Genomic DNA, 26,645 nt, shown 5'->3' with positions numbered 1-26,645 from the left:
AGTTCATGTCCCCAGAGCTTGATCCTTTTAAGTCTGACAGTTGTGCGCCAACATCACAGAGTGCCTCCGTCTTTCGTTGCCTGATCTTTGTTGCCATGGATGCGTTGGAAGATAGTCTCTATCTACAAAAACGGAAATGGACTGGACTGGATGTAGGGAAGGTGTTTGAGTTGGTTGTACCTGTCCAACTCCTTTGGATGTTGCTACAGCAGATGGCGCAATCTCTGGAAAGAGTCAGGCGGGTCTTTGACGCCACTGATGGTGGAACCAGAAAGGATGTCTGGATGGCAGGAGGCCAGAGCTGGTGGATGCTCTTACCAGACTGAAGCTAACTAAGTGACTTCCTCACTCTGCAGGTCTGACTCAGTGTGACGAGACAAATAGAAAAACAGGCTGAAACATTCATTTGTGATGTTTTCTCATTAACTGGAGTTGGGTTGGTCTGAATGCCTGTGTGGCCATAACAAATGGAACAAATGTGTTTGTTTGATGTTCTGAGACAGAAGCGGAAGAAACCAGAAGGTAGGAATAATTTTTCACAACTCTGAATGCTGGAAGGTTAACAACAAAGCACATCTTTAATTTTGCTGGCGGTGGTGGGAGCCATCTCTTAATGTGGCATGGTTTGTGAAGAATTTGTCCATTTTATGATCAGATCTAAGCAATAAATAATGACATGGTGAGTCAGTGGATTTTTGGAGACTTGAAGTTAAATCTTTAAATAACTTGTTTGTTATACATTAAGAACCACAGACTCTTGAGGCGAAGATTTCTTTTTACTCTCACTCCATATTGATAAGTTAAAACCCGTTTTATAAACCGCTTTAGTTCAACTTTAGGCACTGTGATTTTTTATTCAAGCTAGACAGATTTAGGAAACAGTTATTTTCAGATGATTGTTTTAAACTTGTACAGTAACTACATGGTTTAACCGTGAATTGGTGTAAATTTAACTTTTCTGCCTTCCTCTGGGGTAACTTAAAGTTTCAGGAACTTTTGCAAATTATGATCAAAGGCATTCCATGGTTCTCATCAGATGAAGCAGTAACAGAATATGTTGTGTGCGATTATTCAGGTTAATCTAATATTATCTGTTAAAAATGAACGTGTTGGGGTTATGATTTAGCTAGCTTGAGTGAACAGAATTAAGTCCCATCATGCTTTGCTTCTGCTTCTAGTACCTGAAGTTACAGTTTGCCAGACCTGCCGATCCGTTTGGTGGTGCTGACGGCCTGTCCCCAGGAAGACATTTAGTTTGATGTTTTATCCTTCACCAAACTTGGTCTGGCTGCTTTATGGAGGTACTCTTACCGGTTGGTCCTCCAGAACCGGGCCCTGGCTGCTGGATGCCTCCTGGTTCCCTCCGCCATGGGCCCCCACCAGAGACCCCTCCACTGTGTTCGGGCCCCCGTCCCGATAGCCAAACTGGTTCTGAGGGAAACATTGGCATTCTTAAATGGTAGAAACACAGCTGCTTTACACTGCAGGTTAATAACTATATTTAAATATAAGTTGAATAAAACAAGTTATTATTAATTCACAATCTTAACTTCAAAAGTTGCAGTTAATGAACAGCAGGGATTAACTGGTTATTATCTAAACCTCCAAATATCATCATCCATCCAACAGCTCATTCGTCTATCCATCATTCATCCAAAGGTTTATCCATCTATCTATCCAACCAATGGTTTATCGTTCATCCATCCATTCCAGGTTCTATATCTAACCCTTGATCTCCTGAGACGCGTAAATCCTTTACAGGTTTTTCTTTCTTCCTCCATCAAATAGCATAAAGAGTCCAGATTTAAGGCAGACTGCTGGAATGTAAATGAAGCAACAGGTGGAGCATTAGCAGAAATAAATCACTGGACGGTGGCTCAGGAAGATCAAAATACAGAGAGGGAAATCTTCAGAAATGAAGACATTTGGTGGAACAGCCAATATTTAAACTGACCCAAATGATCTAGTTGTCTGTTAAATGTTTGTGAAAAACATTTTCTTAATGTTTTCAATGTAGGAGAGTATTTGTCTTGTGTGTTTGCTTTCACAACACATGTTGCAGATGAAGCAAATTTCCAGGCTAGTAATCCGAGTGCAGAGTGTTATCAGGCGTTCGCAGTCCCTCCAGTTTTTCACCAAAGTTCACACAAAAATCAACAAATCCCTACATTTTTCCCCCCCCCAGACTAATGCATTATTGTGAGTTTATTGCAAATGATCCAAAATGGTCCAAAACATATCAATGGTGATGTAACTCTTACCAGACTGAAGCTTTTTCAGTCGCAGTAGGAACTGTTTTTAAGTGACTTCCTCACTCTGCAGGTCTGACTCAGTGTGACGAGACAAATAGACCAAAACAGGCTGAAACATTCATTTGTGATGTTTTCTCATTAACTTTGGGTTGGGTTGGTCTGAATGCCTGTGTGGTTTTTTTTTTCCATAACAAATGGAACAAATGTGTTTGTTTGATGTTCTGAGACAGAAAAACGGAAGAAACCAGAAGGTAGGAATAATTTTCACAACTCTGAATGCTAAGGTTAACAACAAAGCACATCTTTAATTTTGCTGGCGGTACCATCTCTTAATGTGTGTTCATGGTTTGTGAAGAATTTGTCCATTTTATGATCAGATCTAAGCAATAAATAATGACATGGTGGAGTCAGTGGGATTTTTTGGAGACTTGAAGTTAAATCTTTAAATAACTTGTTTATTTATACATTAAGAACCACAGACTCTTCGGGGCGAGATTTCTTTTTACTCTCACTCCATATTGATAAGTTAAAACCCGTTTTATAAACCGCTTTAGTTCAACTTTAGGCACAACGATTTTTTTATTCAAGCTAACAGATTTAGGAAACAGTTATTTTCAGATGATTGTTTTAAACTTGTACAGTAACTACATGGTTTAACCGTGAATTGGTGTAAATTTAACTTTTCTGCCTTCCTCTGGGGTAACTTAAAGTTTTACGAACTTTTACAAATTATTCGCAAACATTCCATGTTATGAACTCATCAGATGAAGCAGTAACAGAATATGTTGTGTGCCGATTATTTACGGTTTTCTAATATTATCTGTTAAATTACGTGTTGGGGTTATGATTTAGCTAGCTTCCGGTGAACAGAATTAAGCTGTAATATGTTACAAGTTCTGGGTTATGAAGTTACAGTTTGCCAGACCTGCCGATCCGTTCATTGGTGCTGAGTTCATGTCTTACTGTGGAGACATTTAGTTTGATGTTTTATCACTTCACCAAACTGAAAATGTTTTGCCGAACGAGAGAAGTACTCTTACTCGGTTGGAGTCAACACGAGGCCTCGCGCAGCCCGACGTGGCGGCCATGTTGAAACCCCGAGGCACCAGGTACTCCTCGGCGTCCATCAGGTCGTCCAGGTCCTCCTCGTCCAGCAGGCTCTGGAAGAACTTGCTGTCGTTGGGGCTGGGCAGCTTCATGCGGTCGTCTCCCTAACAACCGAACGGAAACAGGAACGTAGTTCGTTTTTCTGTCAACCTTAAACGTTTCTCCCATCAACTTCTAACACCAGGAAAAGACAACAAAAGTACGTCTTATTTCTTAGGAAGACGGCAATCTTCCTAAATCCGGTTTGCAAAAATAGCCGTCGATAAATAAGTGTCCAGTGAGCATACCTGGATGACCAGGTACCGCTGGGGGTCACGGGCCATTCTGCAGAACTCTGCAGCCAGTTCCTTGAACTTGGGCCTGCTGTCTGCATCGATCATCCAGCCTGAGGAGAAAGCAGGCAACAAAGAGAAGCTCATAAACATCAGAATGGATAAAAGAGAAAGAGCGAGACCATCTGCTGCTTCTTTCACTTCAGCCTTTCTAAAGATTCTTCACCATCTTTAACAAAAAAAAAAAAAAAAAGAAAACTTGAGCTGACCTCTGGCTTTTACAGCCCATTCATTGCCGCTCCTCCGCAAATTGGGACACATGAATACATGTAATTTGTGTATTTTCACAGGAGGCACCCAATTGTCCCCCAAATCAACTAAATTCAATTCTGGATGCAAGAGAAAAAAAAAACGAAAAAAAAACACAACCTCTTTATAATTTTCTTCCTTTATAACTTCAACCTTCGTTTCTCCACAGAATGCCGGTTGAGCAGCGGCGATGCTCTTTTTTTTTTTTTTTTTTATCGAGTCCTGTACAATGAAGTGTATGAAGTGTGCTGCTCAAGGCCGTTTGAAGAGGCAGATAAAAGGAGGAGTAAAGCATATTTCTGTTTTTACTTCGTCGTCAAGTCCAAGGTCCATGTTTCTCTCTCCTTCGGGCGCCAGCTGCAGTAAACACAGCTAATCCCTGAAGAGAAAGCGAAGCGGCAGGTGGTGACTGGGCACAGTGCTGCTGATTTCACTGAGACAGCCTCCATTACTTCCTCTACTACTCTGACTGCTGAGTATTACTCAAAAATAAAAATGAAAACATAACAAAAATAAAAACAATACACATCATGGAAAAGGTGAAAACTTCTCTGGATACGCCCATCACAATAATTAAAGGGAGTCTGGTTAGTTATAAACAAAGTTCTGCTGTCGTAGAAGAATTTGTCTTGAGATTTGGTCATCTATGTTTCATAGTTAAAGCCATATTTCAGAGATAAAAGAAAGATTTTAGTCAGGAAATTAAAAAAAATATTCCAAACCTTAATATTTATTTACTTGTTTATTTAGCAGTGGACTTGGCACACTTTCCTTAATTTGCTAATAGTGAAGCTAATTTTTTGTTTCACATGTTTAATGTTTTTCCTAGCTTTGAAAACATTTAGCTTTCCCTAAATTCCCTAAAGCGCTAATTTGCAAGCTTTCCTGAGTAAAGTTTGATATCTGAGTGGAAGAGTTGATTATTGACTGTTGAGAATTCCTCAAGTAGTTGGACACTTACATTCACGTTCTTTTTTTTTTTGAAGTGGATGAAGATTGTTTACATGGTAGTTCCATTTCCTCTTTCCAAGTTATTTCTCTCCTTGTTTTTTTTTTTTTTGAAAGATGACACAAACAAACAACCAATTCAACAAATGCATGAAAAATATCACAAATATGAAAAGGTACAAGAGCTTTGTAGCTGGCGCAAGAGCTTTATCATTAGCTTCTGCTAAAAAATATGTTGAATATAGCCCTTTATCATTAGTTTCTGCTAAAAAATATGTTGAATATAGCCCTTTATCATTAGCTTCTGCTAAAAAATATGTTGAACATAGCACTTTATCATTAGCTTCTGCTAAAAAAATATGTTGAATATAGCACTTTATCGTTAGCTTCTGCTAAAAAAATATGTTGAATATAGCAATTTATCGTTAGCTTCTGCTAAAAAAATATGTTGAATATAGCACTTTATCATTAGCTTCTGCTAAAAAATTTGTTGAATATAGCACTTTATCGTTAGCTTCTGCTAAAAAAAATATGTTGAATATAGCACTTTATTGTTAGCTTCTGCTAAAAAAATATGTTGAATATAGCACTTTATCATTAGCTTCTGCTAAAAAATTATGTTGAATATAGCACTTTATCATTAGCTTCTGCTAAAAAATTTGTTGAATATAGCACTTTATCGTTAGCTTCTGCTAAAAAAAATATGTTGAATATAGCACTTTATTGTTAGCTTCTGCTAAAAAAATATGTTGAATATAGCACTTTATCGTTAGCTTCTGCTAAAAAAATATGTTGAATATAGCAATTTATCGTTAGCTTCTGCTAAAAAAATATGTTGAATATAGCACTTTTTCGTTAGGTTCTGCTAAAAAATATGTTGAATATAGCACTTTATCGTTATCTTCTGCTAAAAAAATATGTTGAATATAGCACTTTATTGTTAGCTTCTGCTAAAAAATATGTACATAACATTTTAGTATAAGCTTCTGCTAATTACCATGTTGTTGTATGGCTTTAGCATTAGCTTCTGCTAAAAAAACATGTAGATAGAGCGCTTTAGCATTAACGTCTGCTAATTGTGTTGTATCTCTTTAGCATTAGTGGAACTAAAGTTTATGATAAGTGCTCTAGGGTTAGTGTAGCTAACGTTTTAGTAAGCTGGCTTTATTAATATCACTTTGCTGTAAAATAACAAGATTGGATCAAACTTCACTTTAATTGTCTGGACAACATTCAAACTACTTCAGAATGGTTTCTGCTATTCAGTTGAATTAATGAGGAGGTGTTTAAGTTCATGCTCAAACCTCCAGGCACAGAACTATTATGTTAAGCATGTTGTGATTTGACTGGGATTTAAAAAAAAAAAAAAGCATTTAAAACTATTTATAAGAGCAGTAATATGTTGTGCATAATAAGTCTGAGGTTCTAGATCCAGAAAAACAACCAAGCTGGGTTCTGATCTTTGACATTTGACAAGAACGAACATCAGAGTCATCAGTCAAGTATGCTGAGATGTGTTGGTGTTGGAAAGCAGCACTTTGCTAATGTGCTGCTTTTTTATTTGGAGATCTAACCTGCTAGTACGCTAGGGAGACATTTCAGTGGCTTGCACCGTTAGTGCACATGCTAATATGTTCACTGTTTATTGTTAAGTCCTGATAGTTTTATAGAATTTGTTTGTGAGCTAAAGTTCTTAAAAGAATCCATCGTCAAAAAACCCCAAAACAAAACAAGATATGTTTTAGTTAGACCTTTGGATAAGTTGGGAGCGATAGGGGAGTGAAATGTGCTGCAGGGCTTTCAGACTCTGCCTCAGTCCAGACAAACTCGTTGTACACCGTTAGATACTCCAACTTCATGTTGGACCAGAGCAGTAACTCTCTCTGAGCTTACCTTCATGAGAATTAAGACGAACGTTCAGGATTCCGAAACTGTGCGACAAAAGCCCAAGTAACCAGAAACACATTTTGTATGGATTGATTTTTTTTTTCGGGGCATTTCAGACACAGATGAGTTCAGACGGGGTTGAGTGATGACCAGACGGCACGGGGGAATCCGGCCAAGAAGCCGGTGGCTGGCACAGCCTGAAGCATGTCCTGGCAACGTGCGTCTGGAGCGCTTCCTGGAAATATGGGAGGGTGGATCAGTCGGCAACCCGGCCCAGAAGCACCGGGGTTCTGGAAACGGCCTGGAGGGGACGCAGGGAGAGAGGGGCTTTGGAACGGCGGTATGAGCTGGGGAGAGGTTTGGGGGTGAGGAAGCGTGGCGGTCCAGATGGAGGATGGCACCAACAAAGAACCGGACTGGAGTCTCTGGAGAGGCCGGCCTGTCCGTCACGGAGTTAAACCAGCATCTCATCATCCTGGCGCCTTGCTAGGAGACAGCAGCTCATCAATGACTTCTCAGCAGACGAATATTAAAGTTGATTTTTTTATTAAAGTCCAACTGATCTGCAACAACTTCAGCAAAGGAGCATTTGGGGAAAAGAAAAGCAAGAATCCATTTAGTTCTACTTCTGGTCTGCAGGACAGATGAAATCATTTTGATTTGCTGAGTTTACTAGTTTAATAATTATTCATGGGTTCATGTGACGTCTTCCCCCAAAACCTTTAATCCATTTTTACTGTTTGAATGTTTCTGAGTATCCATCCACCCAGGATTTTTTTTGTTTTTTTTCCCCCACAGACTTTGTGGGGAAATGTGGAACCGTCCATTAGAAGGTGAGTAATGTCGCAGTCTCTGATTTTCTTCTCTGTTAACTTTTAACGTTAACAGCGGAGATAAAAGGATGCAAAAATAACACAAACAGGAAGTGAGCTCTTTTCTTTTTTGTCTTGTTTTCCCTTTTTTTAGAGCTGTACCATTTGAAAAAATGTCCTTGCAAACATTTAACTTAAAGACTGATAACAGTAGATAAATTAGAACAAAAATTCTGACAGAACCCTGTTGAAGACCTTTGCTAAATAAATAAACTTCTCTGAGCTCACTGAATTCTGCTGATCTTTTAGCAGCTTCTTCTTCTACTCTGTCTACGTAGTTGCCTGGCAACATCATCAAAGTAGCTTCTACTCCAGCCATGGATCCAGCATGTAATCCCAGTCACTCCTACATTACTCCAGATGTGATGTTTTAATTAGTGGTCTTTAGAGGTGCTGACACCAGCCGCATATTAACCAACAGCTCTGTGGTTTCAGCTGCTTTTTTCTGTTTCCAGGCTAAAAGCAGCAACAAAACTCTCCGCCTTGCCTCACATAAAGCACATATTTCATCAGGGGTGTTTACTGGAGCATGTGCATCTGCTCACATTTCACCATGACCATGTAGACGTCGATGGTGCATATGGGAGGCTGCGGCAGTCGCTCGCCCTTCTCCAGGATGTCTGGGATCTCCCGCGTGGGGATGCCGTCGTACGGTTTGCCGCCGAATGTCATCAGCTCCCAAATGGTCACTCCTTTCACCGCAACGCATCCAGGAAAGCAAGAACAAGGAGAAGAGAGGAGACGAGAGGTGAGACAGACAGTAAGGCGTGCGGGGGGGCAAAGGAAGCAGGACCTGGGGGTCGGTTAGCGTTTAGCACCCACCGTAGCTCCACACGTCGCTCTGATGTGTGAACTTCCTGTAGTGGATGCACTCCAGGGCCATCCACTTGACGGGCATCTGAGGAGACACACAGAGGATGATGGGAATATCATCTCAATACTGGTGGGATTAGATTAGTGTCATTAATCTAGTTAATTCCAGGTGGCAAAATAAGCAACATTTTCAACTCAAACCCCTTTTTTTACTGCCAAATGATTGAATAAATAGACAAATGAGCTCATCAATAAACATATTTATACATTTTAATCTGTTCTTCAGGTTCTTCAACCATCTGATTGGATTTTATTCAAGGTGGAACTTCTTTAGAAATGTGGACACTAGCATTAGCTGCTCCATGTTTAGCTTCGAGATGCTATTTTAGGTTTGACTCGCTTCACCGATAGGCTAACTCCTTATAGTACAACTTGAACACAACAATAGTCTTTCCCAGCGTCCAATCAGATCCTTTAGAAGCAGAAATGAACCACGAATGAGCTGAGAGAAGAGGGTTGGTCGCCTATCGTTACTGTTGGTGGATGTAGCCGGTGTGTCGGTATTACGGGTGTACCCGAAACACGATCTGGTGGGAATCTTTGTACGTAAAACAAAAATGTGGCCAACCTTGTTAAAAAATTGGAAGCGGTATTTATTAGAAATTACTGTGCTAAAGTCTTGTGCCCAGATTTTAAACCTGAAATGTGGCGAAATTTCCATGTTAATCAACAGGAAGCCCGTCTGTTCCAAGCTGATTTTGTGTTTTATTTTGTTGTTTTTGCTCAATAATACTTGTATTAACATAAATAGTGAACCGCACTCAATGATAATTCATTCCTCTTGTATGGTGTCATATCCATACCAAACGTCAATAGGAGCACAATTATTATTTACCAGTAGAGTGCCACTTTCTACTGCAGGCACAAAACCCAACACACACACACACACACACGCACACGCCCACGCACGCACACACACGTATCAGTTGGATGTTGTGGATTTACTCCCACATGTTTGTGTGAAACATTTGGCAAAATGTAGAAAAAAAAAAAAAACGAAGTAAGTATTCGTCTGAATATGAATGGCCACTTTTCTGCTATCCTTGTATTGAGCTAACGCAGCTGAGTCAGCGTTTTATGAATTTATCACAGACATGCATGTTTTATGGCTACAGGAGGTTATGCATTTATATATTCCCAATTCACCTGAACGTTTCCAACGGATCGGGGAGGAACGTCGCTCGCGCATCTCCTGACGGTCACCTTTCCTAACAGCAACTTGATTCCCAAACTCACAGGAGGCCAATTATGCTTCCCGTTTTCACGTGAACACACACATGTTGGGGCGTCGACCTCCTTGCCCGGAACACACACACACACATGCACACACTCTCTTTAGGGAAATGAAGAAAGAAAGAAGGAAATGACAGGCTTCAGTTTGCACCTCCACTTCCTGTTGATGGATCTCCCGCGTCGCGTCTATTTTTACCGAGAACATGCAGATGTGCCGACAACAGCTCTCATTTATCAAGGCATCAGTGAAAACCAACATGGAGTCAATCACTCAGATGGCTGCTTGCGACTCGTCCGGGTTATGAAATCATTTTTTTTCCCCTTCTTCTCCCCCCCTCCCCCGTCCGTCAGCAATAACAGCCTGGACTCAACGTGCGGCGGCGAACCTTTCGGGCCTCCAGCTGAATAGATGCGGCAATGAAAAGCCAATTTAATAACAGGAGTTGATCAGAACAATTTGCATAGCGGGTCTGGAGCGGTGGGGGAGTGGAGGTCTCCTGATTGATGCGGTCCACAAACAAAACAACCCGACTTTGTTGCCTGCTTGGACGAAGAGCCTCTAAATTCCACAAAACAAACTTTTCCCCGACACTCTCCCATCGGAGAACGGATATGTTTTTACTGATTTCATTTGTTCCTCGGCCGTCTTGTCAAACTGTCTTCATACAAGTTTAAACCTCAAGGTTCCCATGAGGGATGAAGACCTTTTTCTAGTCTAGGTCAAATTTCTACAGAATAAGGTTTAAGAGGAAAAAGGTTTAAAAAGCAAACTCAAAACAGTTAAATACTTTATACAATTCTGGGTATGAAATAGAAAACCTTCTGAATTTTGCCATTCTGCTCATTCCTTCCAGGTGGCTAACTATTACAATTAATTTCCGCCGAGATAGAGGCAACACACAGCTCCGCGGGTCGGCCGTTCCTGTTAACAATTTTCCGTTTCCGTGCCGCTGAGCAGGCGGAAAATAGCTATTTGATTGCTGGTTATAAATGCTGCCCGTTAAGAGACGTGGAAAGTCATTTCGGCACTGCTGCATGAGGACGTCGGGGAAAATCGCGGCTCTGTGCTCGCAAGGTTGTCTGGGAGAAGACGCGTCAGAACAGCTGAATCTTGCCGGGTCATTTGTTGTATTGACATTTAAAATGAGTGTTTACAGGGCGGGACAAGAGGCGACAGAGACCTGCTAACGTGCTGCTGCACATCTGAGAACAGCTCTGCTCTGTTCCTGGGTGTGAAAATAAACTGGAGTGTTAGTGCCAGGGTAAGAAAATGTTTTTTTGTTTTGTTTTGTTTTTTTTTATTTCAAGAATGACGGCTTCATGATGATACCAGAATAAAGACATGACATTCCGAGAATAAGCTTATAATGTTATAAGCACAGAGTTAAAGAGAAATAGTCATAATATTACCAGAAAAAAAAAGTCTAAATAAAATCAAGATACATTTAGAATATTGCCAGAATAAAGTTTTACATTGGGAGTTTGAAGTAATTTACATGAGAACGTCAAAAAAAAAAAAAAACTAACTTAAATCATTAATGCTGAGCATCTTGTGGAGTTTTACTTTGGGATCAGTTTTAGAAGTAAGTAAGAAAATAATGTTTTAACACATCAGCATCAAATTATTACCAGTAGCAGGACTTTGAAATAATTGACTTTATTTAGAAGACAGAACTGGGTTGACTGGAAGCTTTGTTCTCTTTAAAACAACTTTTTTCTTATCATTTGATGACTTTCTTCTGATAATGTCGTGTTTTTATTCTACTTGCCCTTGCTGTATGGCAATGAGATTTTTGTGCTGCCAAAACGTTTGTCGTTGTTGAGTCATTCAAAGTCAGCAAATCTTTAAAGAAAGACATTTCTAGGAGAGTCGGGAGTCTTTCCAGCACCGGATGACCTCCAGACAGATTGTGCATTGGTCAAAGAAAATAAACACATGGCTCTTTGACAGACTCTACAGACCTTGGTTAGCATCTTAGATGTCAATGACAGTTGGGTTATCTGCAGATCTGATGATGTTACAAGCTACAAGCTGCCGAATTATGAGGTATTACCTTGATTCTGTGCGGCCATATTGATGCTGCATCTTCTTATGCACAAGGAACTGTTGACCAGTGATGATGTATCCGCTTATGAAGACTCATCACCCATCTTAGGGCAATGTTTTACCCACTATCATATTTAAATATCTAAAGTTCTGAAGAAAGTTAAAGAATCTGATGTGTTTACAGGTGATCCATGATGTTCCTCTGCTCTTTCCTTACCTGGTTACTGGTTTTGTCTAACTAGGTCAGCCGTCTGAAGCACTTGACACACACCAAGACGTTCTCAAGCTTCCACTTACACCAACCTTGCCCCCGTCCGCGTTGTACTCCTTCTCGTCGGCGTCCAGGAGCCGGGCCAAGCCGAAGTCGGTGATCTTGATGTGATTGGGCGACTTGACGAGCACGTTCCGAGCCGCCAGGTCTCTGTGGACCAACCGCCTTTCCTCCAGGTACATCATCCCCTGAGAGGGCGGGAGAGGCAGACAGAGAGACGATGAGGGATCCTATCGTGGAGTCATTTATCTTTTTAAATCTCCAGCCTAAGACCGCTGAAGCGTTAAATGTCAGCACTAACATAAAATTATTGTCACAACCGTCATCAGCATTAACTTCACACCCGTGCAGACACTTAGATTTGATGTATAATGGCTATAATACCTCATGTGCATGACTCTAAGCAGTTCAGAAGTGTCAGAAAGTTTATTCTCAAACCTGCAAACCACAAAGGGAAAGTTTTGTGAGCCTTTTCAATCCCCCAATCTTGGGATTGTGGAGAGTGAAACATGTTTGCATTGTTTTCTTAAGATACCAGAGAAGGTTGGAGGTGCAGCCATAACTGTTTAGTTGAGTTTTTATGGATAATAACTAACATTTTTCCTGTAACCATACTATAGTTAAACACGTCATAAACAGACAAAAAATTCAGGCTTCACCTGCAGGTGAAAGTTCACCTGCATTTTGGCCCATTTGCCCAACAAAAATGAAGATGTGTGGAAATTCCCTGCTGCCTGATTCTCAGAACTGGACTCCTTATAATTACTTGCGCTTGTAATCACAAATGATCCAACCTTGGCTGGGTCTCCATCAACCCAGACACTCTTGGGAGTGTGACACTTAAACGATGTTAAAGCAGAGCAATCAGCGGCACCGCCCCGACCTGGAGCGGCCCACATCCTCCACCAGGACGCCGCTGTTTACCTCCCTAGGAGGCTGGAAATTAATTGGCTCCTTGAGCTGTTGTACATTCCCCTGCAGTCGGTGCGGCGGCCTCACCTCATTGCCCCGTCACTTTAAGTCGAAGTGTATTAATGGGCTGTGTGGCCCATTGATTCCTAATTTCTCTCGACATCGACATCGGAGATAAATATTGCGTGGCACGCTCGTCTTTGGGCTTATTGTAATCAGCATTGTTATTGATCGCCTGAGAAGCAATCTATTTTAAACACACTTCCAGTCAGGTGGGGGTGTTGCCTGCAGCCCTGTCACAGCACATTGTGTCCTGGGTTGGGGAATTGAGCCCAACAGCAAAGAGGAAGTGATCCAACTTGGTGGATAAAAGAGGGAACCATGCAAACAGACTGACAGATAGATATATTGCACATACGCCCTGGGAAAATGTCTTGCTCTTCAGCGCTGGTGGTCTCTTGGATGTCCCCGTCATGTCGTGTGTGTATGTATATGTGTGTGTGTCACTCCCAGCAAGGCCGGAGTATGATGGATGAGGGCTCAGCTAGCGGCGAGTCAGACGTCGGCGCTATCGATTTATCCTCACATTCATCTGCGAGGAAAGGGGAGGCAGAGAGGGGCGGCGACCGCGGCGAGAGTCGGCTTGGCTCGAGACAACAACAACAACAATACACGCATTTACAGTTCCCCCAACACACACACACCTAAATGTTTCAAATGTCCGATGATTCTCTGGCGCCAGCCGAAGCGTGGGCCTTGGTGTAAATTTTTCATTGCTTCTCACCAAGGTGTTTCCATTGATCTACCAGCAAAGTGGCGTTTACTTGTTTAACATCCAGCTTAATACACTCCAATCGGCCTGGCCTTGCCTGCTTTGTTCGCCTCCCACAGCAGCAGACACCGGAGTATATCATCATCTCAGAGAAACATCTCCGACGGGCACTTCTGTTGTTCTGCGGCAGAACCTTCAGCTGAATTCAGGATCAGTTCCATGGAAGCTAATACGCCGTGTTCCAAATTATTATGCAAGTGATATTTTTCTCAAGCTTTTCTTAAATGCTCAATGCAAATGATGGTCAGTATAATTTTCAAGTCATGAAGTATTACAGTATAAATCAAATTTTACTGAGCAAAGCTCCAAATGACAACAGGATTTTTTTATATTTTTTTTATAAAAAACTCAAAAGGCTCTGATCCAAATTATTATGCACAGCAGATTTTCTAAGCATTTTATGGATTATAAAGAACTGCAAACAGTTGTGAGCTTATTGCAAATTTTCTGGATAAATGGCCAAAAACTTTGTGTTTGAGTGATGCTAACTTCCACCTGCAGGTGGCAGAGTTTCTTTTTTCTACTCCACTGCTGCCTCAGCCTTACAATAAGTCTCATTTATCTTCATGCAAACGTATGAATATTGCAAAATTCCTCGCAAATACTTCTAAGGTGCAAGGATCCCAAATCTACAACAATAACTTTCTGAGATGGCTTTCTCAAAACTCTTCCGTCAGCTTAGTAGCCACCTGTAAACCAGGCTATCTGACTCACCGGTGTTGGAAAACATACAAAAAATAAAAAAATAAAAGCATGGCATTCATGTCAATTACAAGTGCATGTAAGCCTCCTATCACTACTGTAGCTTGTAGGGAAACTCTACAGTTTCTGTACTATAATTTAATCTAAATGTATATTGGTCACTGCGCAGACTATTGCTTTCACAGTGATTTACAAGTGAACAGCAGAAGCATTATAGCTTCACCACAGTAAGAAAGCCCACTGTAAGCATTAAAAGCTAAATCTATTTAAAGGAAACAATGTGAGTGGATCAAGAGGAGAAGTGCACAGTCAGAGCAATGAGAGTTTGGGCAGGAAATGCTCTTGTCAGAGACGAGACTTTGGAAGGTTTTTAATGCACCGAGGAAGAGAATATGTTCGAATGCTGTAAATTAGAGTCAAACTGAGTGGTCAATGTAGTAGCTTAAAAAAAAAAAGAGAGAGATTGTTCTTTTTTAGACTTTTGTAAAAAAAAAAAAAAAATCGGAGTGGCAGTCAGAAAACTGGCCTGCAGAGAACCGATTCCATTTACAGTCAGGCCAGCTCTTCACCACCCAACATCCACTCCAGAAGACAACCCAAAGAAAGACTTCTGAATCTATAAAACAATTTCCCACCAAGTTACCTTTTCTGCTGGATGCTCAATAGCCCAAAAGTTCTAAAAACTTTTTATTTACTTAATAAAAAAATCTCTTTAAGTGTTTTTCCAGATAATTTAAAGTCATGCAAGTTAATTTTGTGTCCTTTAATGTCATCCAGATCCTCTGGTTTTACCGTTTTAGCAGTTTGAACACAAACACTGAACTGCACACAGGCGGTCATCCACTGAAAAGTCATAAAATCTCGGTTTGGTTCATTTTGATGGATTTAAAAGTAAAGGTTAAAAACAAAACTAATCCCAGGATTAGAGCTATCTTAAATATTCAGATGCTCCAGTGTTATTTGATCTGTCTGCTTATGTTTTGCTTTGTCCAATAAAATTCAAACGTACGCTTAGGTTTAAGCATGAATGCTTAGCCTGGCCCTGCTTTAGCCATGCAGTGGCTCTTTTACTTTTTACATTATTAAACATTCACTAAAAAGTATGGCTGGGGTTCATGTCTTTATTGTTCACATTAAAAACCACAAAACTATCTGCATGAATGAGACAATTTCATTGAAGAAAATATGCGCATTAGAGACAAATGGATGAATGTTTAGCACTTTTCATTGATGTCGATAATATGGACTCATTTCATGAAGACCACATGATTTATGCCTTTTTTAAATCTAATACCAGCTTTATTTTAGAGAGGTTCGGTGCAGAATATTCACCAGTTATCTGCCATAAAAAGGAAAGAAAGTTGGGGAGTTTACAGCAGTTCAGTCAGTTGTCTCGTTCTCAAATCAAATAATGTTTACAGGCTGGTTTGAAATGACTGAACCAACATTTATGGCAATAAAACTGACATCAGTTCAAACTGAGCAGAAATAATTAAGCCAATTTGGCCACTGTGTTACATTAAAGCTGCTTGTGTCGAGTAAAAAAAAAAAAAAAAAATGACAACAAAAATTTAATTAGCGTCACAAAATAACAGTTTGTAACAAAAGTTTGATCAACTTTAATTAGATTTCAGATGGATTCTGGATTCTTACAGCTGTCTCGTTTTCTGAGCAACAAGACAGCAGAGGATGGAGGTCACACATTTATGGATGATCCACAAACCTTTTAAAGGCCCTTTCTCTACTGTAGTATTTACACAGGGATAAAGATTTCGGTAAGCCTAAAGTCCAATCTTATGGGTCCTCACCCATCAACACCCATAGGTCTTTTAAACCAACACGGTTCCCCAGCTGGTCTTTTGCGAGAACTGTGACGTCGATGACGCATGCTAGGTTCCCCAATCTGGAGGAAACGGGTGATGTTTGAAGGCACCCAAACCAAATCAGTACAAGAAGGAGAGTTCTTTGGGTGGCAACAGGCTTTGGGAGGAACTTCAGTGTCTCTAAGTCTCTTCCCTCAGTGCTGCAACACAGTGGAACGGAGTGAGTATGAAGAACTGAGATTCAATGCAGAACATGACTTCAGATCACATCTATAGCCCTAGAATGGGTTGTTGAACCAGCACACTGGATTCCCCTTGGTCACTTGGTGTTGGTCAAAAGTGGAACACCACCAGTTCATTAACGAACAAGGCAGAAGTCCTTGTAATGTTTGGCACTCACAACCGGAGCCGTGATGCTCTTAAGGTGTGGACTCGCGCTACATTGCAGGATCTAGACTTTCCAGAATCGGCTGCTTTTTAGCTCACATGAAATGCTTTGATTGTTTTAAGAATGCAATTGGATTTTCTGGTAGATTAAGCCGACTAATCTGAAAGAAGTCGTGTGGAGAGCTAAAATGTAGAGATTGAGGTTCATGAAAAGTCAACTATAAGGTCAATTTCCTTACTTCTGTCGCCTGGATAAAGTCAGAACAGGATGCATTTTTGGAGAGTCTAAATCAGAACAGTATTAAAATACTGGTCAACGTTGTAAAACGTAATTTGTATGTTCTTATTTCTTTATGTCTAGCTAATTTCATGGGGTTTCATGAAAAATCCTCTAGTTGGTGCCAACACAGACTGCAAAAACTTTACAAAGACGGAAGAAAGAGACATTAGGCTGAGTTTGAAGGGAACCAAAAGGTGAGGCGTCTGTTTCCAGAGGGAATGATAAGTGGCTGGCCCTGAAAGCAGGCACCATGACGCCAGCGGACCTCCGTACAGCTCAACGGGCAGCGACAATGTGAGCGGAGCGGAGCCGGGAACTGGGACGGCCGCGATAAGGCGAGCGCACAATGGGCTGGGCGCAGGCGGCGCAGCTGGTGCAGGTGGCCGTCCGTCATGTGCCGCATGCTGCGCCGCAGATAGGCAGGGCATTCCCAGCGCGCTGGCAGCCTCCAGAGCATGGCGCCGGCTTTGTCTGCCGCCTGTGTGAAGCAGGCAGGCCTCCTCCATCACACCACAGCCCAACAAATTCCGCTTTCAGCCCCATTATCGGCGCTGAACGCCGAGGAGAAGCTGCGTCGGAATTATCACCTGAAGACAAAATGAGCTCCGGACGGCTACGGCAAGCGGCTTGGGTAGTTAATGAAGGCAGAAGGCGGATGTGACATAATGTGACAGGTATAACGGCGGCGCGGCAGCCAGGTGAAGGCCCATTTACTCCGCGCTCAGCCGATCCGCCGCCGTGGAGCGGGAAAACCTCCGCCTATCCATCAACCCCACCCCAACGCGTTTCTGTGTGCCGGTGTGGGGATCCTCCCGCTGGCGGGAGTGGATTTTTAAAACCACGTCGGAACTTCTCAGCGCTTGACATCTCCCCTGTCTCCGCTCTTAATTATGCCTCTCCTCAAGAAAAAAAAAAATCCCAGAGCTCCCTCTCCAAGATCTCGGATTCTTCCAAAATGTCACAGCCTGCGATGAACGACCACCGCTGGCACATTTACATGAGCAAATGTCAATAATTTCTGCTGCTGCGGCACGGAATGAGAGAAACCGGCACAACTTCTTTGATTAGCGCCATGAAAATCTGCTCTTTTAAGGTAATTATAGGAAACAACAGCCTCCTGGATGGGATTAATTAAGAAGGCCTAATTAAAGCCGGGGTGACAATCTGAGCAACAATTAGCAGCGCTGCACGTACATCAGTACATACAGTAATAACAGTTTCAGGCTTAGACAGGTGACAACAATGAGGACACCTGCTTCTGAACACCTGCTGCTCCCCGCCTCGCTACAGCCTCCAGTATTCCAGCTGATGGTTAGCACAGCTGGAGACGGAGGATCGTCCTGGTCCAACGCGCTGCAGGAAACCGCAGAGCATCACACTGCCGCCACCGTGCTCCTCTGTAGGTTACTTTTTTTTTTTTTCCAGGTGCAGTTTGGACCTGGCCTGTCACAATAACAAATTTTGCTTGTCAATGAATTGTCCCAAAAGTTTATTCTGGGACAAATACAGCAATATTGTCTCAATGTTCCTCAATATAGTTGTATTGAGACAATTTTCCAGTGATACAATGGTAACGGCAAAATAATGGAAGAACACATTCTCAGAGGTCAATAAGCTTTCAATTCTAAAGAACATTTGACACTGGAACTGGAAGAGATTTAAATAGCAAAAATCAATCAGCAAAACAACAGAAACAACAAATAAAATGAAATATGAGGTGTCTGGGAACAAAATAATTGTCCTTCAAAAAAAAAAAAAAAAAAAAAAAAAGGTCCCTTCCATCTCTCCCCATAAGCAGCGATTATTAATAAAAAGAAAGAAAGAAAGAAACAAATGAACAACGTGGAAATGAGTCCTGATTGTCTCCAGTCTGACATGCTGAAGGTCCAACTCTGGGAGGCCATGCTTATTAGAGCAGAAATGGATTTGTGGGGCTCGGGGTCGATCCTGTTCCTAAAACTTGACTGAGTAAATCGGATTTGTTTGCGTTTGTTGGTGAATCCACAGAAACCCCATGAGTGCGACTGATGAGGAGCGAGGCGACGGATCCAATCAGGCCTCTATATCCACTGGATCAGGAAGTCGCCCTGCAACCTTTACCCCCCCCTCTCCCCCCTCCCGCTGATCCTCACAGATAATTAGAACGACCCCAGATGATTATCTCTCCTCCTTTAACTCACCACACACACAGATTTTTTTCTGCAGCGTCAGCAGAGACATGAAATCCTCCAGAGGTTTCAACTTAAACCACTCTAGCTGCTTTTGTTTCACGGGTCGTCATGGAAACCGGCTTTTCCGGGGCAGCTTTTGGTCATCCGGCGAGTCTGCATTATTAACAACACGGCGACATGGTCAGCCTGCTGACCGCTACAAATTTATAATAACTGTTTAATTTAGAGGGAAAATAAAATCCTCGATGAAAATCTTGTTTCGTTTGCTTCACGTCTCAAACCCAGTGGTTCAACATTTGCCAGGACAACATTCATCAACTAATAATTAGAGCCAATTTTATAATCCTTAAAAAGTTAATATTCGCTCTTTATGGAACACAAAAAGAATTTCAAACTAAACACATTCACTGGCGGCGCAACTAATACCGAAACGAAAATCGTTCATTTCATGATGAAGAGGATGTTTTTTGTTTTTTTTTTCTGTGAAGCACGGAGGAGGACGGGTCATGATACATGAGAAAAAAAACCCTCAGTCACTAAAATCACCTTGCGTCCTAGAAATACATGAAAAAACACTAAACAAAGAGCCAGATATCAACTGAGTTATGATTTTTACATATCTATATCTATGATCAAAAAAAAAAAAAAAAAGGAATTATCCCATAAACTCATAATCAGCCAACAGAATTAGGCGAAATGAACAAAAGCCCCGCCGAAAATAGTATTTGATACAATCATTCTGACGGCGTTGAGAATCAACACCAGAACAAAAGACAAAGAGTTCTGCTGAAGTCAGAACCAAACAGAAACACTGAGCCGGGCTGAACAGCCGCTCAGCAAGCCCGACTGCAGCTTCACAATGAGATTCACTCCTGAAGGTTTTGGAATTGTGATCACAAAGTCCTGATCTCAATCGCAAGTTCAAAAAAAAAAAAAGAAAAAAAAACAACAAAAAAAACAGGAAAGAAAAAATCTTCTTTTTCATAATTGTTTAGGATTTAGGACGGAATTTCAGGTGAAAACGGCAAAAAAGCTCTTCAGACGCAGATCTATAGATCTATGAGACATCAGGATGATAAATGTCGCCGTTCTTCCTCCTCATGGTTTGATCCAAAGAACAGATGTCATCCTCCTGGAGGAGGAAGAGGAGGAAGAGTGAAGGCCTGTTTAATGAGAGCAGGTGAGATTAGTGTTTGCTCACCACCGAAACCCGGCGCTGCAGGGAAGTGAGTGACACCGAGGTCTTCCTCTGAGCTCCGCCAGATCAGGGCGGGAAACGCCGCGGGATGCAAATCTCAACACACACACACACACACGCACGCACACACGCCTACTGATGTGCAGAATGTTAACACACTCCCAGAGCCAGAGATCAGGAGGAAAATCTGAAATCTCTCCGTTCTCCTTACTAAGCAGCAGCAGGAGATGAGACAGGATTCTGAGCTCAGCATCAGCAGAAACTCTGAGGTCAGAGTCGCCTTCATCAGTAGCGTCTGAAACCGGCAACAGCTGGCTAAGAGCGGCCTATTCAAAGCCCGGCCGCTTCCAGCTCAGAAACAATTGGAGTCCTGGTTCTGGTTCAGAGCCAGCCGTCTGGACCGGATCTATTTTCATCCGACGGCGTGCTGAGTCTCTGTCACATGTGTCAGAATGGTCTAGTCAAAGTCCAAGAGGACCACTTTTGAAGTGAGCCTGATTTATCTGGCATAAAATTGTGGGCAGAAATAATGTGTGACGAATCCCATAATATCTGCAGCTGAAACTACAACATGAGGCTCTGCAGTGAACCCATCATGCCACACTTTTCAGATTTCATTATGCCTTAGCTTTTTCCAAAAGTGCAAAAAAAAACAAAAGTGACAAATTTGACCTTTTTTTCCCCACTTTAGATATAAAACAGCTTCTATAGCTGTAAGGTGACAAAATAAAGATTTATGAATATTTCTACAAATTTAGAAACAATAAGAGACAAAAAAAAAAGCGAAACAAATAGTCAACAACCAGAAAGACAGGAAAGGAGGACAAGAAAGAAGGAGAGAACTGGGATAGTGAATAAAGCAGCTACATCTAGAGCAAGCTTTGTGCTAGGTGTGTGTGTGTGTGCGTGTGTGTGTGTGTCAGTGGGAGTGCACCGCCCTGAGTGTGGCTCTAGATTAATGGCGGCCATTATCTCAATGCCCAAAACACTCAGTGATGAAGAGTCAGTGCCTGGCGACAGGCCTCAGCCAATCAATTTGTGGCTCTGCAGTCACCTGGCCGGGTCACAGCCCACATACGGCTGCTGTTCTACAGGAGGGAGGGGGGGGGCAGAGGAGGGGGCTGCAGGGTTGCCATGACATTACAGCAGAAAGCAGAAAACAAACACACTGAATGTGCCACTAAATACAAACAAATCAGCAGAAATTCATCTTTAACTGCAGAGTCGCAACAAAAAACGTCTAAAATTCCCCAATTAAAAAGTTAGTCCATGACAGACTGGAGAATTATTATTTTTTTTGTTTGTTTCATAGACTTTTATTTTGCAAAATCCATTAACGTCCTGATTTCTTGACGAGACGGAACATTTCTTTAAGTCGTTCCTCGAAATGTGAAAGGATAAATGAACAAATATATTTACTCACAGGACATTTAAAGAACTGCTTACAGTTAAAAATAAGCAGAAACATCCAGGCATTTTGGTGAATTAAGTCTTCTAAAGGATATTTAGTGAGACCTGGCGAAGGTTTGACCAAACAAAAACAACTAAAACATTTTAAGTGTTGTGTTTCGTTGGCTCCCTTATGCTAATAATTCATTTCCTGCTGCATGTACAAGCAAACAGAGCAAACACACGACCTCCGTTGCTCTCCAGGTTCCCTCCTCCGTCTCTGCTGCAACCTTTTCAAAGCTAACTGAAGAGCAAAGCAAATTATTCTCCCCTTAGCCAGAAAATTGTGCGGCTCGTGAAGAATGCTCTCGCTGCTGGAGAGAGGTTCCCCATCATTACCTTGAGAGGGCAGAGATCATTCAGAGAAGAAGCCGGCAGTTATTTATTCGCCTCACATGCTCAAACACATGCACACACACACACACACACACGCACACACACACACACACACAGAGGAAAAATGCTCAGGGATACACCACGGAGAAAGGGTGTCCTTTTCTCGGTTTGAAAAAATATCCCGGAGCGAAGCGATGAGGAACCTGTAAGGAGGAATCCGGCAGACAAATGGAGGCGACCCGGCTTCCTGCTGGGAACATTTCAACTAGCAGCCATCTTGTTAAACGGACTTCCTGCTGCAGCTGGGGAAGAGAAACCTTCCTTCTTCATCCTGGAAATATGGGACGAAATTCTGTAAGTCGTTTTTTTTATCTTCTCCGACGAAGCAAGGAGGGTGGAATTAAAATAGGGGCTCTGCGGTGAGGCTGTGAGCAGTCATCATCCTACCTGTAGTAGGTTTGACTGCACCGATCAAAACATCTAATCACACCAAGTAGAAAAGTCATGTGACTCAAACTTTAATCTCTGTTTGATGCTAAATAGGATTAAGTAGTTGTATAAATAATCTTTCAGCAGAAATGACTAGGAAACAATATTGTCATGGAAACAGGATTCTTTTTTTCGGGCTGATAGTGGTTCAGTTATGTTATTATCTTGAGATATGAATGCTTATTTTGTCTTGACACCATTTTAGTTATGTGTATGTTTTAAACTGAAATCAGGTTCCTTTTTGTGTCTTGATTTAAATCTTGTTTTATATTTATTCTAGTCTAATTAGCTCATTGTCCTGAGAGCAAAAAAAACAAAAAAACAAAAAAAAAAAAAAACATAATTCAGCTTTTATAACTTGAATTATTTGATTATATGGAGAACTTTGTATTAAAACACAATGAAACGAGTTTGTTCATTCATAAAAATGATCCATAACTGGTCAGTGATGATTGTTCTCAAGAGATACGATTGAAATATTAAAACATAGTCATAATATTAGAGATAAACATGAGATCACAAACTAGCCAACTTGTGCTATATTTAAGACGTCTCTTGGAAGTATAATGAGTATGAGCCTGGATTTAAGTAATAACACATTTTTTAATACCATATTTTTTTCTTGTATATAGATGATTCAATCACATAAACCAAATTATGTTGGTGAAGCCAACGTAGTACATCAACGTGCCATTAAACCCATTAATGGACATTAGGAAGCCACGTCGGGCTGCAGGCTAACAGCAACCCAAAGAGTCTTAAAACATATCCGTTTATCATTTTCAGGCAGTTCAAGCGTGAATAGCAGCAGATTGCCTTCAATCACAATCAGCCTGTTTATCGAACCGCCTGGGCGAGTACAGGCCAGACCTCTAACTCAGGTATCAACATTTTCCTATCGAGTTAAAACCTCCAGAATCATCCATCATGGTGGGACAAAGGGTTAATACCCCCATTTTCTCCCCCGCTGACCTCCTATTGCTGACAAATGACTGTTGGCTAAATGAAACAAGAATACAGCGCTCTTAACGACCCAGGCTGATCAATCCCAACCGATCTGCTGATGAAGGAGGCCTATGAAACAGGCCACCCTCTAAATAATCTTTGTTAAGCCTTTTCAAGTATATTTACTGGTTTATATACCTGCAGTGAAGTGACTTACAGTAGCTCTGCGTAGTTTGAGTTTCGGCTTAAACCAGGATTTGACCAACCCTGGAGCGCCAGATGGTTTGTGCTGGACGACCATCTGGGAACCCAATCGCGGATAATGTGAGGAAAAGGAAAGAGACTCTAAAAATACTTGGCAGGTGAAGAAACGAACCATCTGTCTGCCACTAACTTTGACCAGGCAGGCCAACAATCGCTACCAACGCGATCAGGAATCTCCCACACGCCAGATTCCAGAACACCAACAACACATTTCATCACTACGGCGTCCATGTTACTTTGTTACTTCTATAGTTTTCCATTAATCAGCCTAACAGGTCAATAACATAATGAATTTTAAAGTGAGTCAAAAACAAAAGAAAATTATGCAACATGTCATGCCATTGTCTAGTTGCTAGGTTATTAGCATAGCTTGAAAAAAACCCTTTTAAAATGAAATACCTGCAGCAGGAATCAATCATTTATACACCGATATCCAGATCAGTAGGCAACTTGGGGTTATGTACCTTTGCTCAGGGGACATGTGACAGGAGGAAGCTGGAATTGAACATACAACCATCGGATTACAAGACGACTAAGCCACACACTGAGCCACAGTCGCCCAGCGTGGCATAACAGCTCATAACCTATTGAATTTACATTCACAAGTTACCCAGAACCATGCAGTCTGGCAACACTGGCTTCATCAGCAAACAAAACCCAAATGTTCTTTGGAGAAGCACATGTACACAAGACAGTGAGAGCAGATTTTGTTTGTTCTGGAGCCGATAGGCCCTTAACTTGAACATTTGTTGCTGTCGTTAAGACTCGGAGTAATGAGACGAAATCGGAGGACATAGTTTAAGTCAGCAAGGCGTGTCTATTGCTTCACATCACTGGCAGGAGGTCTGTGGAAGGGTTTCGGCACAATAACGAGGATGAAGAGGAAAATACAGAATGAAGAGAACATGCATTATAACTGAAGAAGGAAGGAAAAGGTTTGAAATTTGAGGAAAAGCAGACCTTTTATGTTAGAAACCCTTAAAACTCTAAAGATTGGCCGATGCACTTTAAAAGCAGAAACATCAAAGTTTGTTTTCAGTCAGCCTGGAGTTGGGAACCCACTACATGTTCCCATCAGTCACAGTGATGTTTACTCGTTTACATAAAATCAACACAGGTCCATACAATCCATCCGCAGCAGTGCAGGAGAGCGTCGCTATAACCCGACGGCGTCTGCTTACCTTTGCGATCTGGACGCACCAGTTGAGCAGCAGCTGCGATCCGATGTTGTCCTTGTGCTCGTGGACGTAGTCCAGGAGACAGCCGTGGGGCATGAGCTGGGTGACCAGCTGGATGGTGGGGCTCAGGCACACACCGAGGAGGCGCACCAGGTGGGGGTGCTCCATACTGGCCATGATCAGTGCCTCCTGGGTGAGAGGGGGGGTGAGGACACAGAGAGTGGACTAAGTGGACAGCAGTGGACCCTTTATGCACTTCAGCATGGGTTGCATTGGACTAAATACAACTGGGTCAAAATGGAATCTACATAACTGAACAGAACACATCACAACTGCTTGGACTCAATATTTACACTGTTGTACGACACTAACGCCGTTTAGAGTTGGAGGCAAAACTCCAGGCGTGTGGGATCATGAATAGCATATGTCCAGATCACACTGACTTCTTCAAAGCTCATCAAGCACAGTAAGACTAATATTGAACAGGCACAGTTGGGACACCAAACACGTCCATCACGCATGCTTGTTGCATGTGATCACAAACTCTTGTTCTGTCTCGTCTCCTTCACTCTTGCTTCATGTCTTGTGCAAATGCGTTTTTCCCACCCAGACCTCCCCCCTACTCTTCCTCCCTTCCCTCCCTCTCAGCAGCAGATGGATGTAGAGGTTTGAACAGTTGGGGCTCAGTGTTGGGTAATTGTTATTGCGGAGCTGCAAAGCAGAAGGACGCGTGGCGGTGATGAAGTGTTACGATTGCGAGGACGGGTACTTGTGGCAGAAGCTGCGATTGCAGTGGTCGGTGGAAAGCACTCTGTTCGGTCGTTCTCATCTCCCTTCGCCTCTCTCACTCTCCCGCTTAGATTCAAGCACGGAGGCGCAGTCCCTCAGCAGCTCTCTGCGACGCTCAAGGACTCACACTGGCTTTCTTTGCATATGGCAAGTGGTCAAGGAGAGGTGAATGCGGGCTTGGCCCTCAGGGCAGCAGACACATACATGAAAATTTATATTCAGAAAATTAATGTTAGAAGGAGAGTGGAGTAGATTAAAACTAAGCAGGAGATGGGGGGACACAGGCTGTATAAAGAAGTTTATGGCAACATTAGAGGCTTCCTGTTTAAAGTAGCATCACAACATCCATTGCCTATGACTCCATGCTTTGTGAAGTCGACTACACATTGTATGCTAATGACTCCACACTTTATGCTGACCACTACAACCTATATGCCAATGTCTACAGTCTTTATGCCGACACCTACATGTTTTACGCTGACAACCACACGCTATATGCTGAGAACATGCTTTAAAGCAACAACCACACACTTTACACACTGTACATCGACAACTACACACTTTACACCATCAACAGGTGACTTTATGGCGACGTTTCTACACTTTACACTTATGACTACACGCTTCACACCAACGACTCAAGGCTTTAAGTAGACCACTCCATACTTTATGCAGACTTCTACATGATTTACGAAGACGACTGCACTCTTTATGGCGATGTCTACATGCTTTATGCAGATGACTACACGCTCTATGCTGATGATTACAAACTCTATGCTGATGATTACAAGCTTTCTACTAACGACTCCACTCTGTGAG

At 42.0% G+C, this 26,645-nt stretch overlaps 1 protein-coding gene across 4 annotated transcripts in view; it reads right to left on the bottom strand.

Annotated features, from left to right (window-relative positions):
• Positions 1-1,289: 1,289 nt before the first annotated feature.
• The window catches only part of LOC122826847 (receptor tyrosine-protein kinase erbB-4-like), a 238,051-nt gene continuing 212,695 nt past the window's right edge, over positions 1,290-26,645 (bottom strand). For 2 of the 4 annotated variants that reach the window (XM_044109169.1, XM_044109166.1), the window contains exons 20-26: positions 25,041-25,226; positions 12,098-12,259; positions 8,470-8,545; positions 8,193-8,339; positions 3,647-3,744; positions 3,293-3,463; positions 1,290-1,431 (exon numbers count right to left, since the gene is read on the bottom strand). In XM_044109169.1, the coding sequence (XP_043965104.1) occupies positions 1,294-1,431; positions 3,293-3,463; positions 3,647-3,744; positions 8,193-8,339; positions 8,470-8,545; positions 12,098-12,259; positions 25,041-25,226 (978 nt within the window). In that variant the 3' untranslated portion in view covers positions 1,290-1,293. The remainder of the gene's footprint in view (positions 1,432-3,292; positions 3,464-3,646; positions 3,745-8,192; positions 8,340-8,469; positions 8,546-12,097; positions 12,260-25,040; positions 25,227-26,645) is intronic. The other 2 variants (XM_044109167.1, XM_044109168.1) reach the window with 2 other exon arrangements.

The sequence above is a fragment of the Gambusia affinis genome, linkage group LG24 (genome assembly GCF_019740435.1).
Source record: "Gambusia affinis linkage group LG24, SWU_Gaff_1.0, whole genome shotgun sequence".
Lineage (NCBI taxonomy): Eukaryota > Metazoa > Chordata > Actinopteri > Cyprinodontiformes > Poeciliidae > Gambusia > Gambusia affinis.
This window is presented reverse-complemented; position numbering and strand designations above follow the sequence as displayed.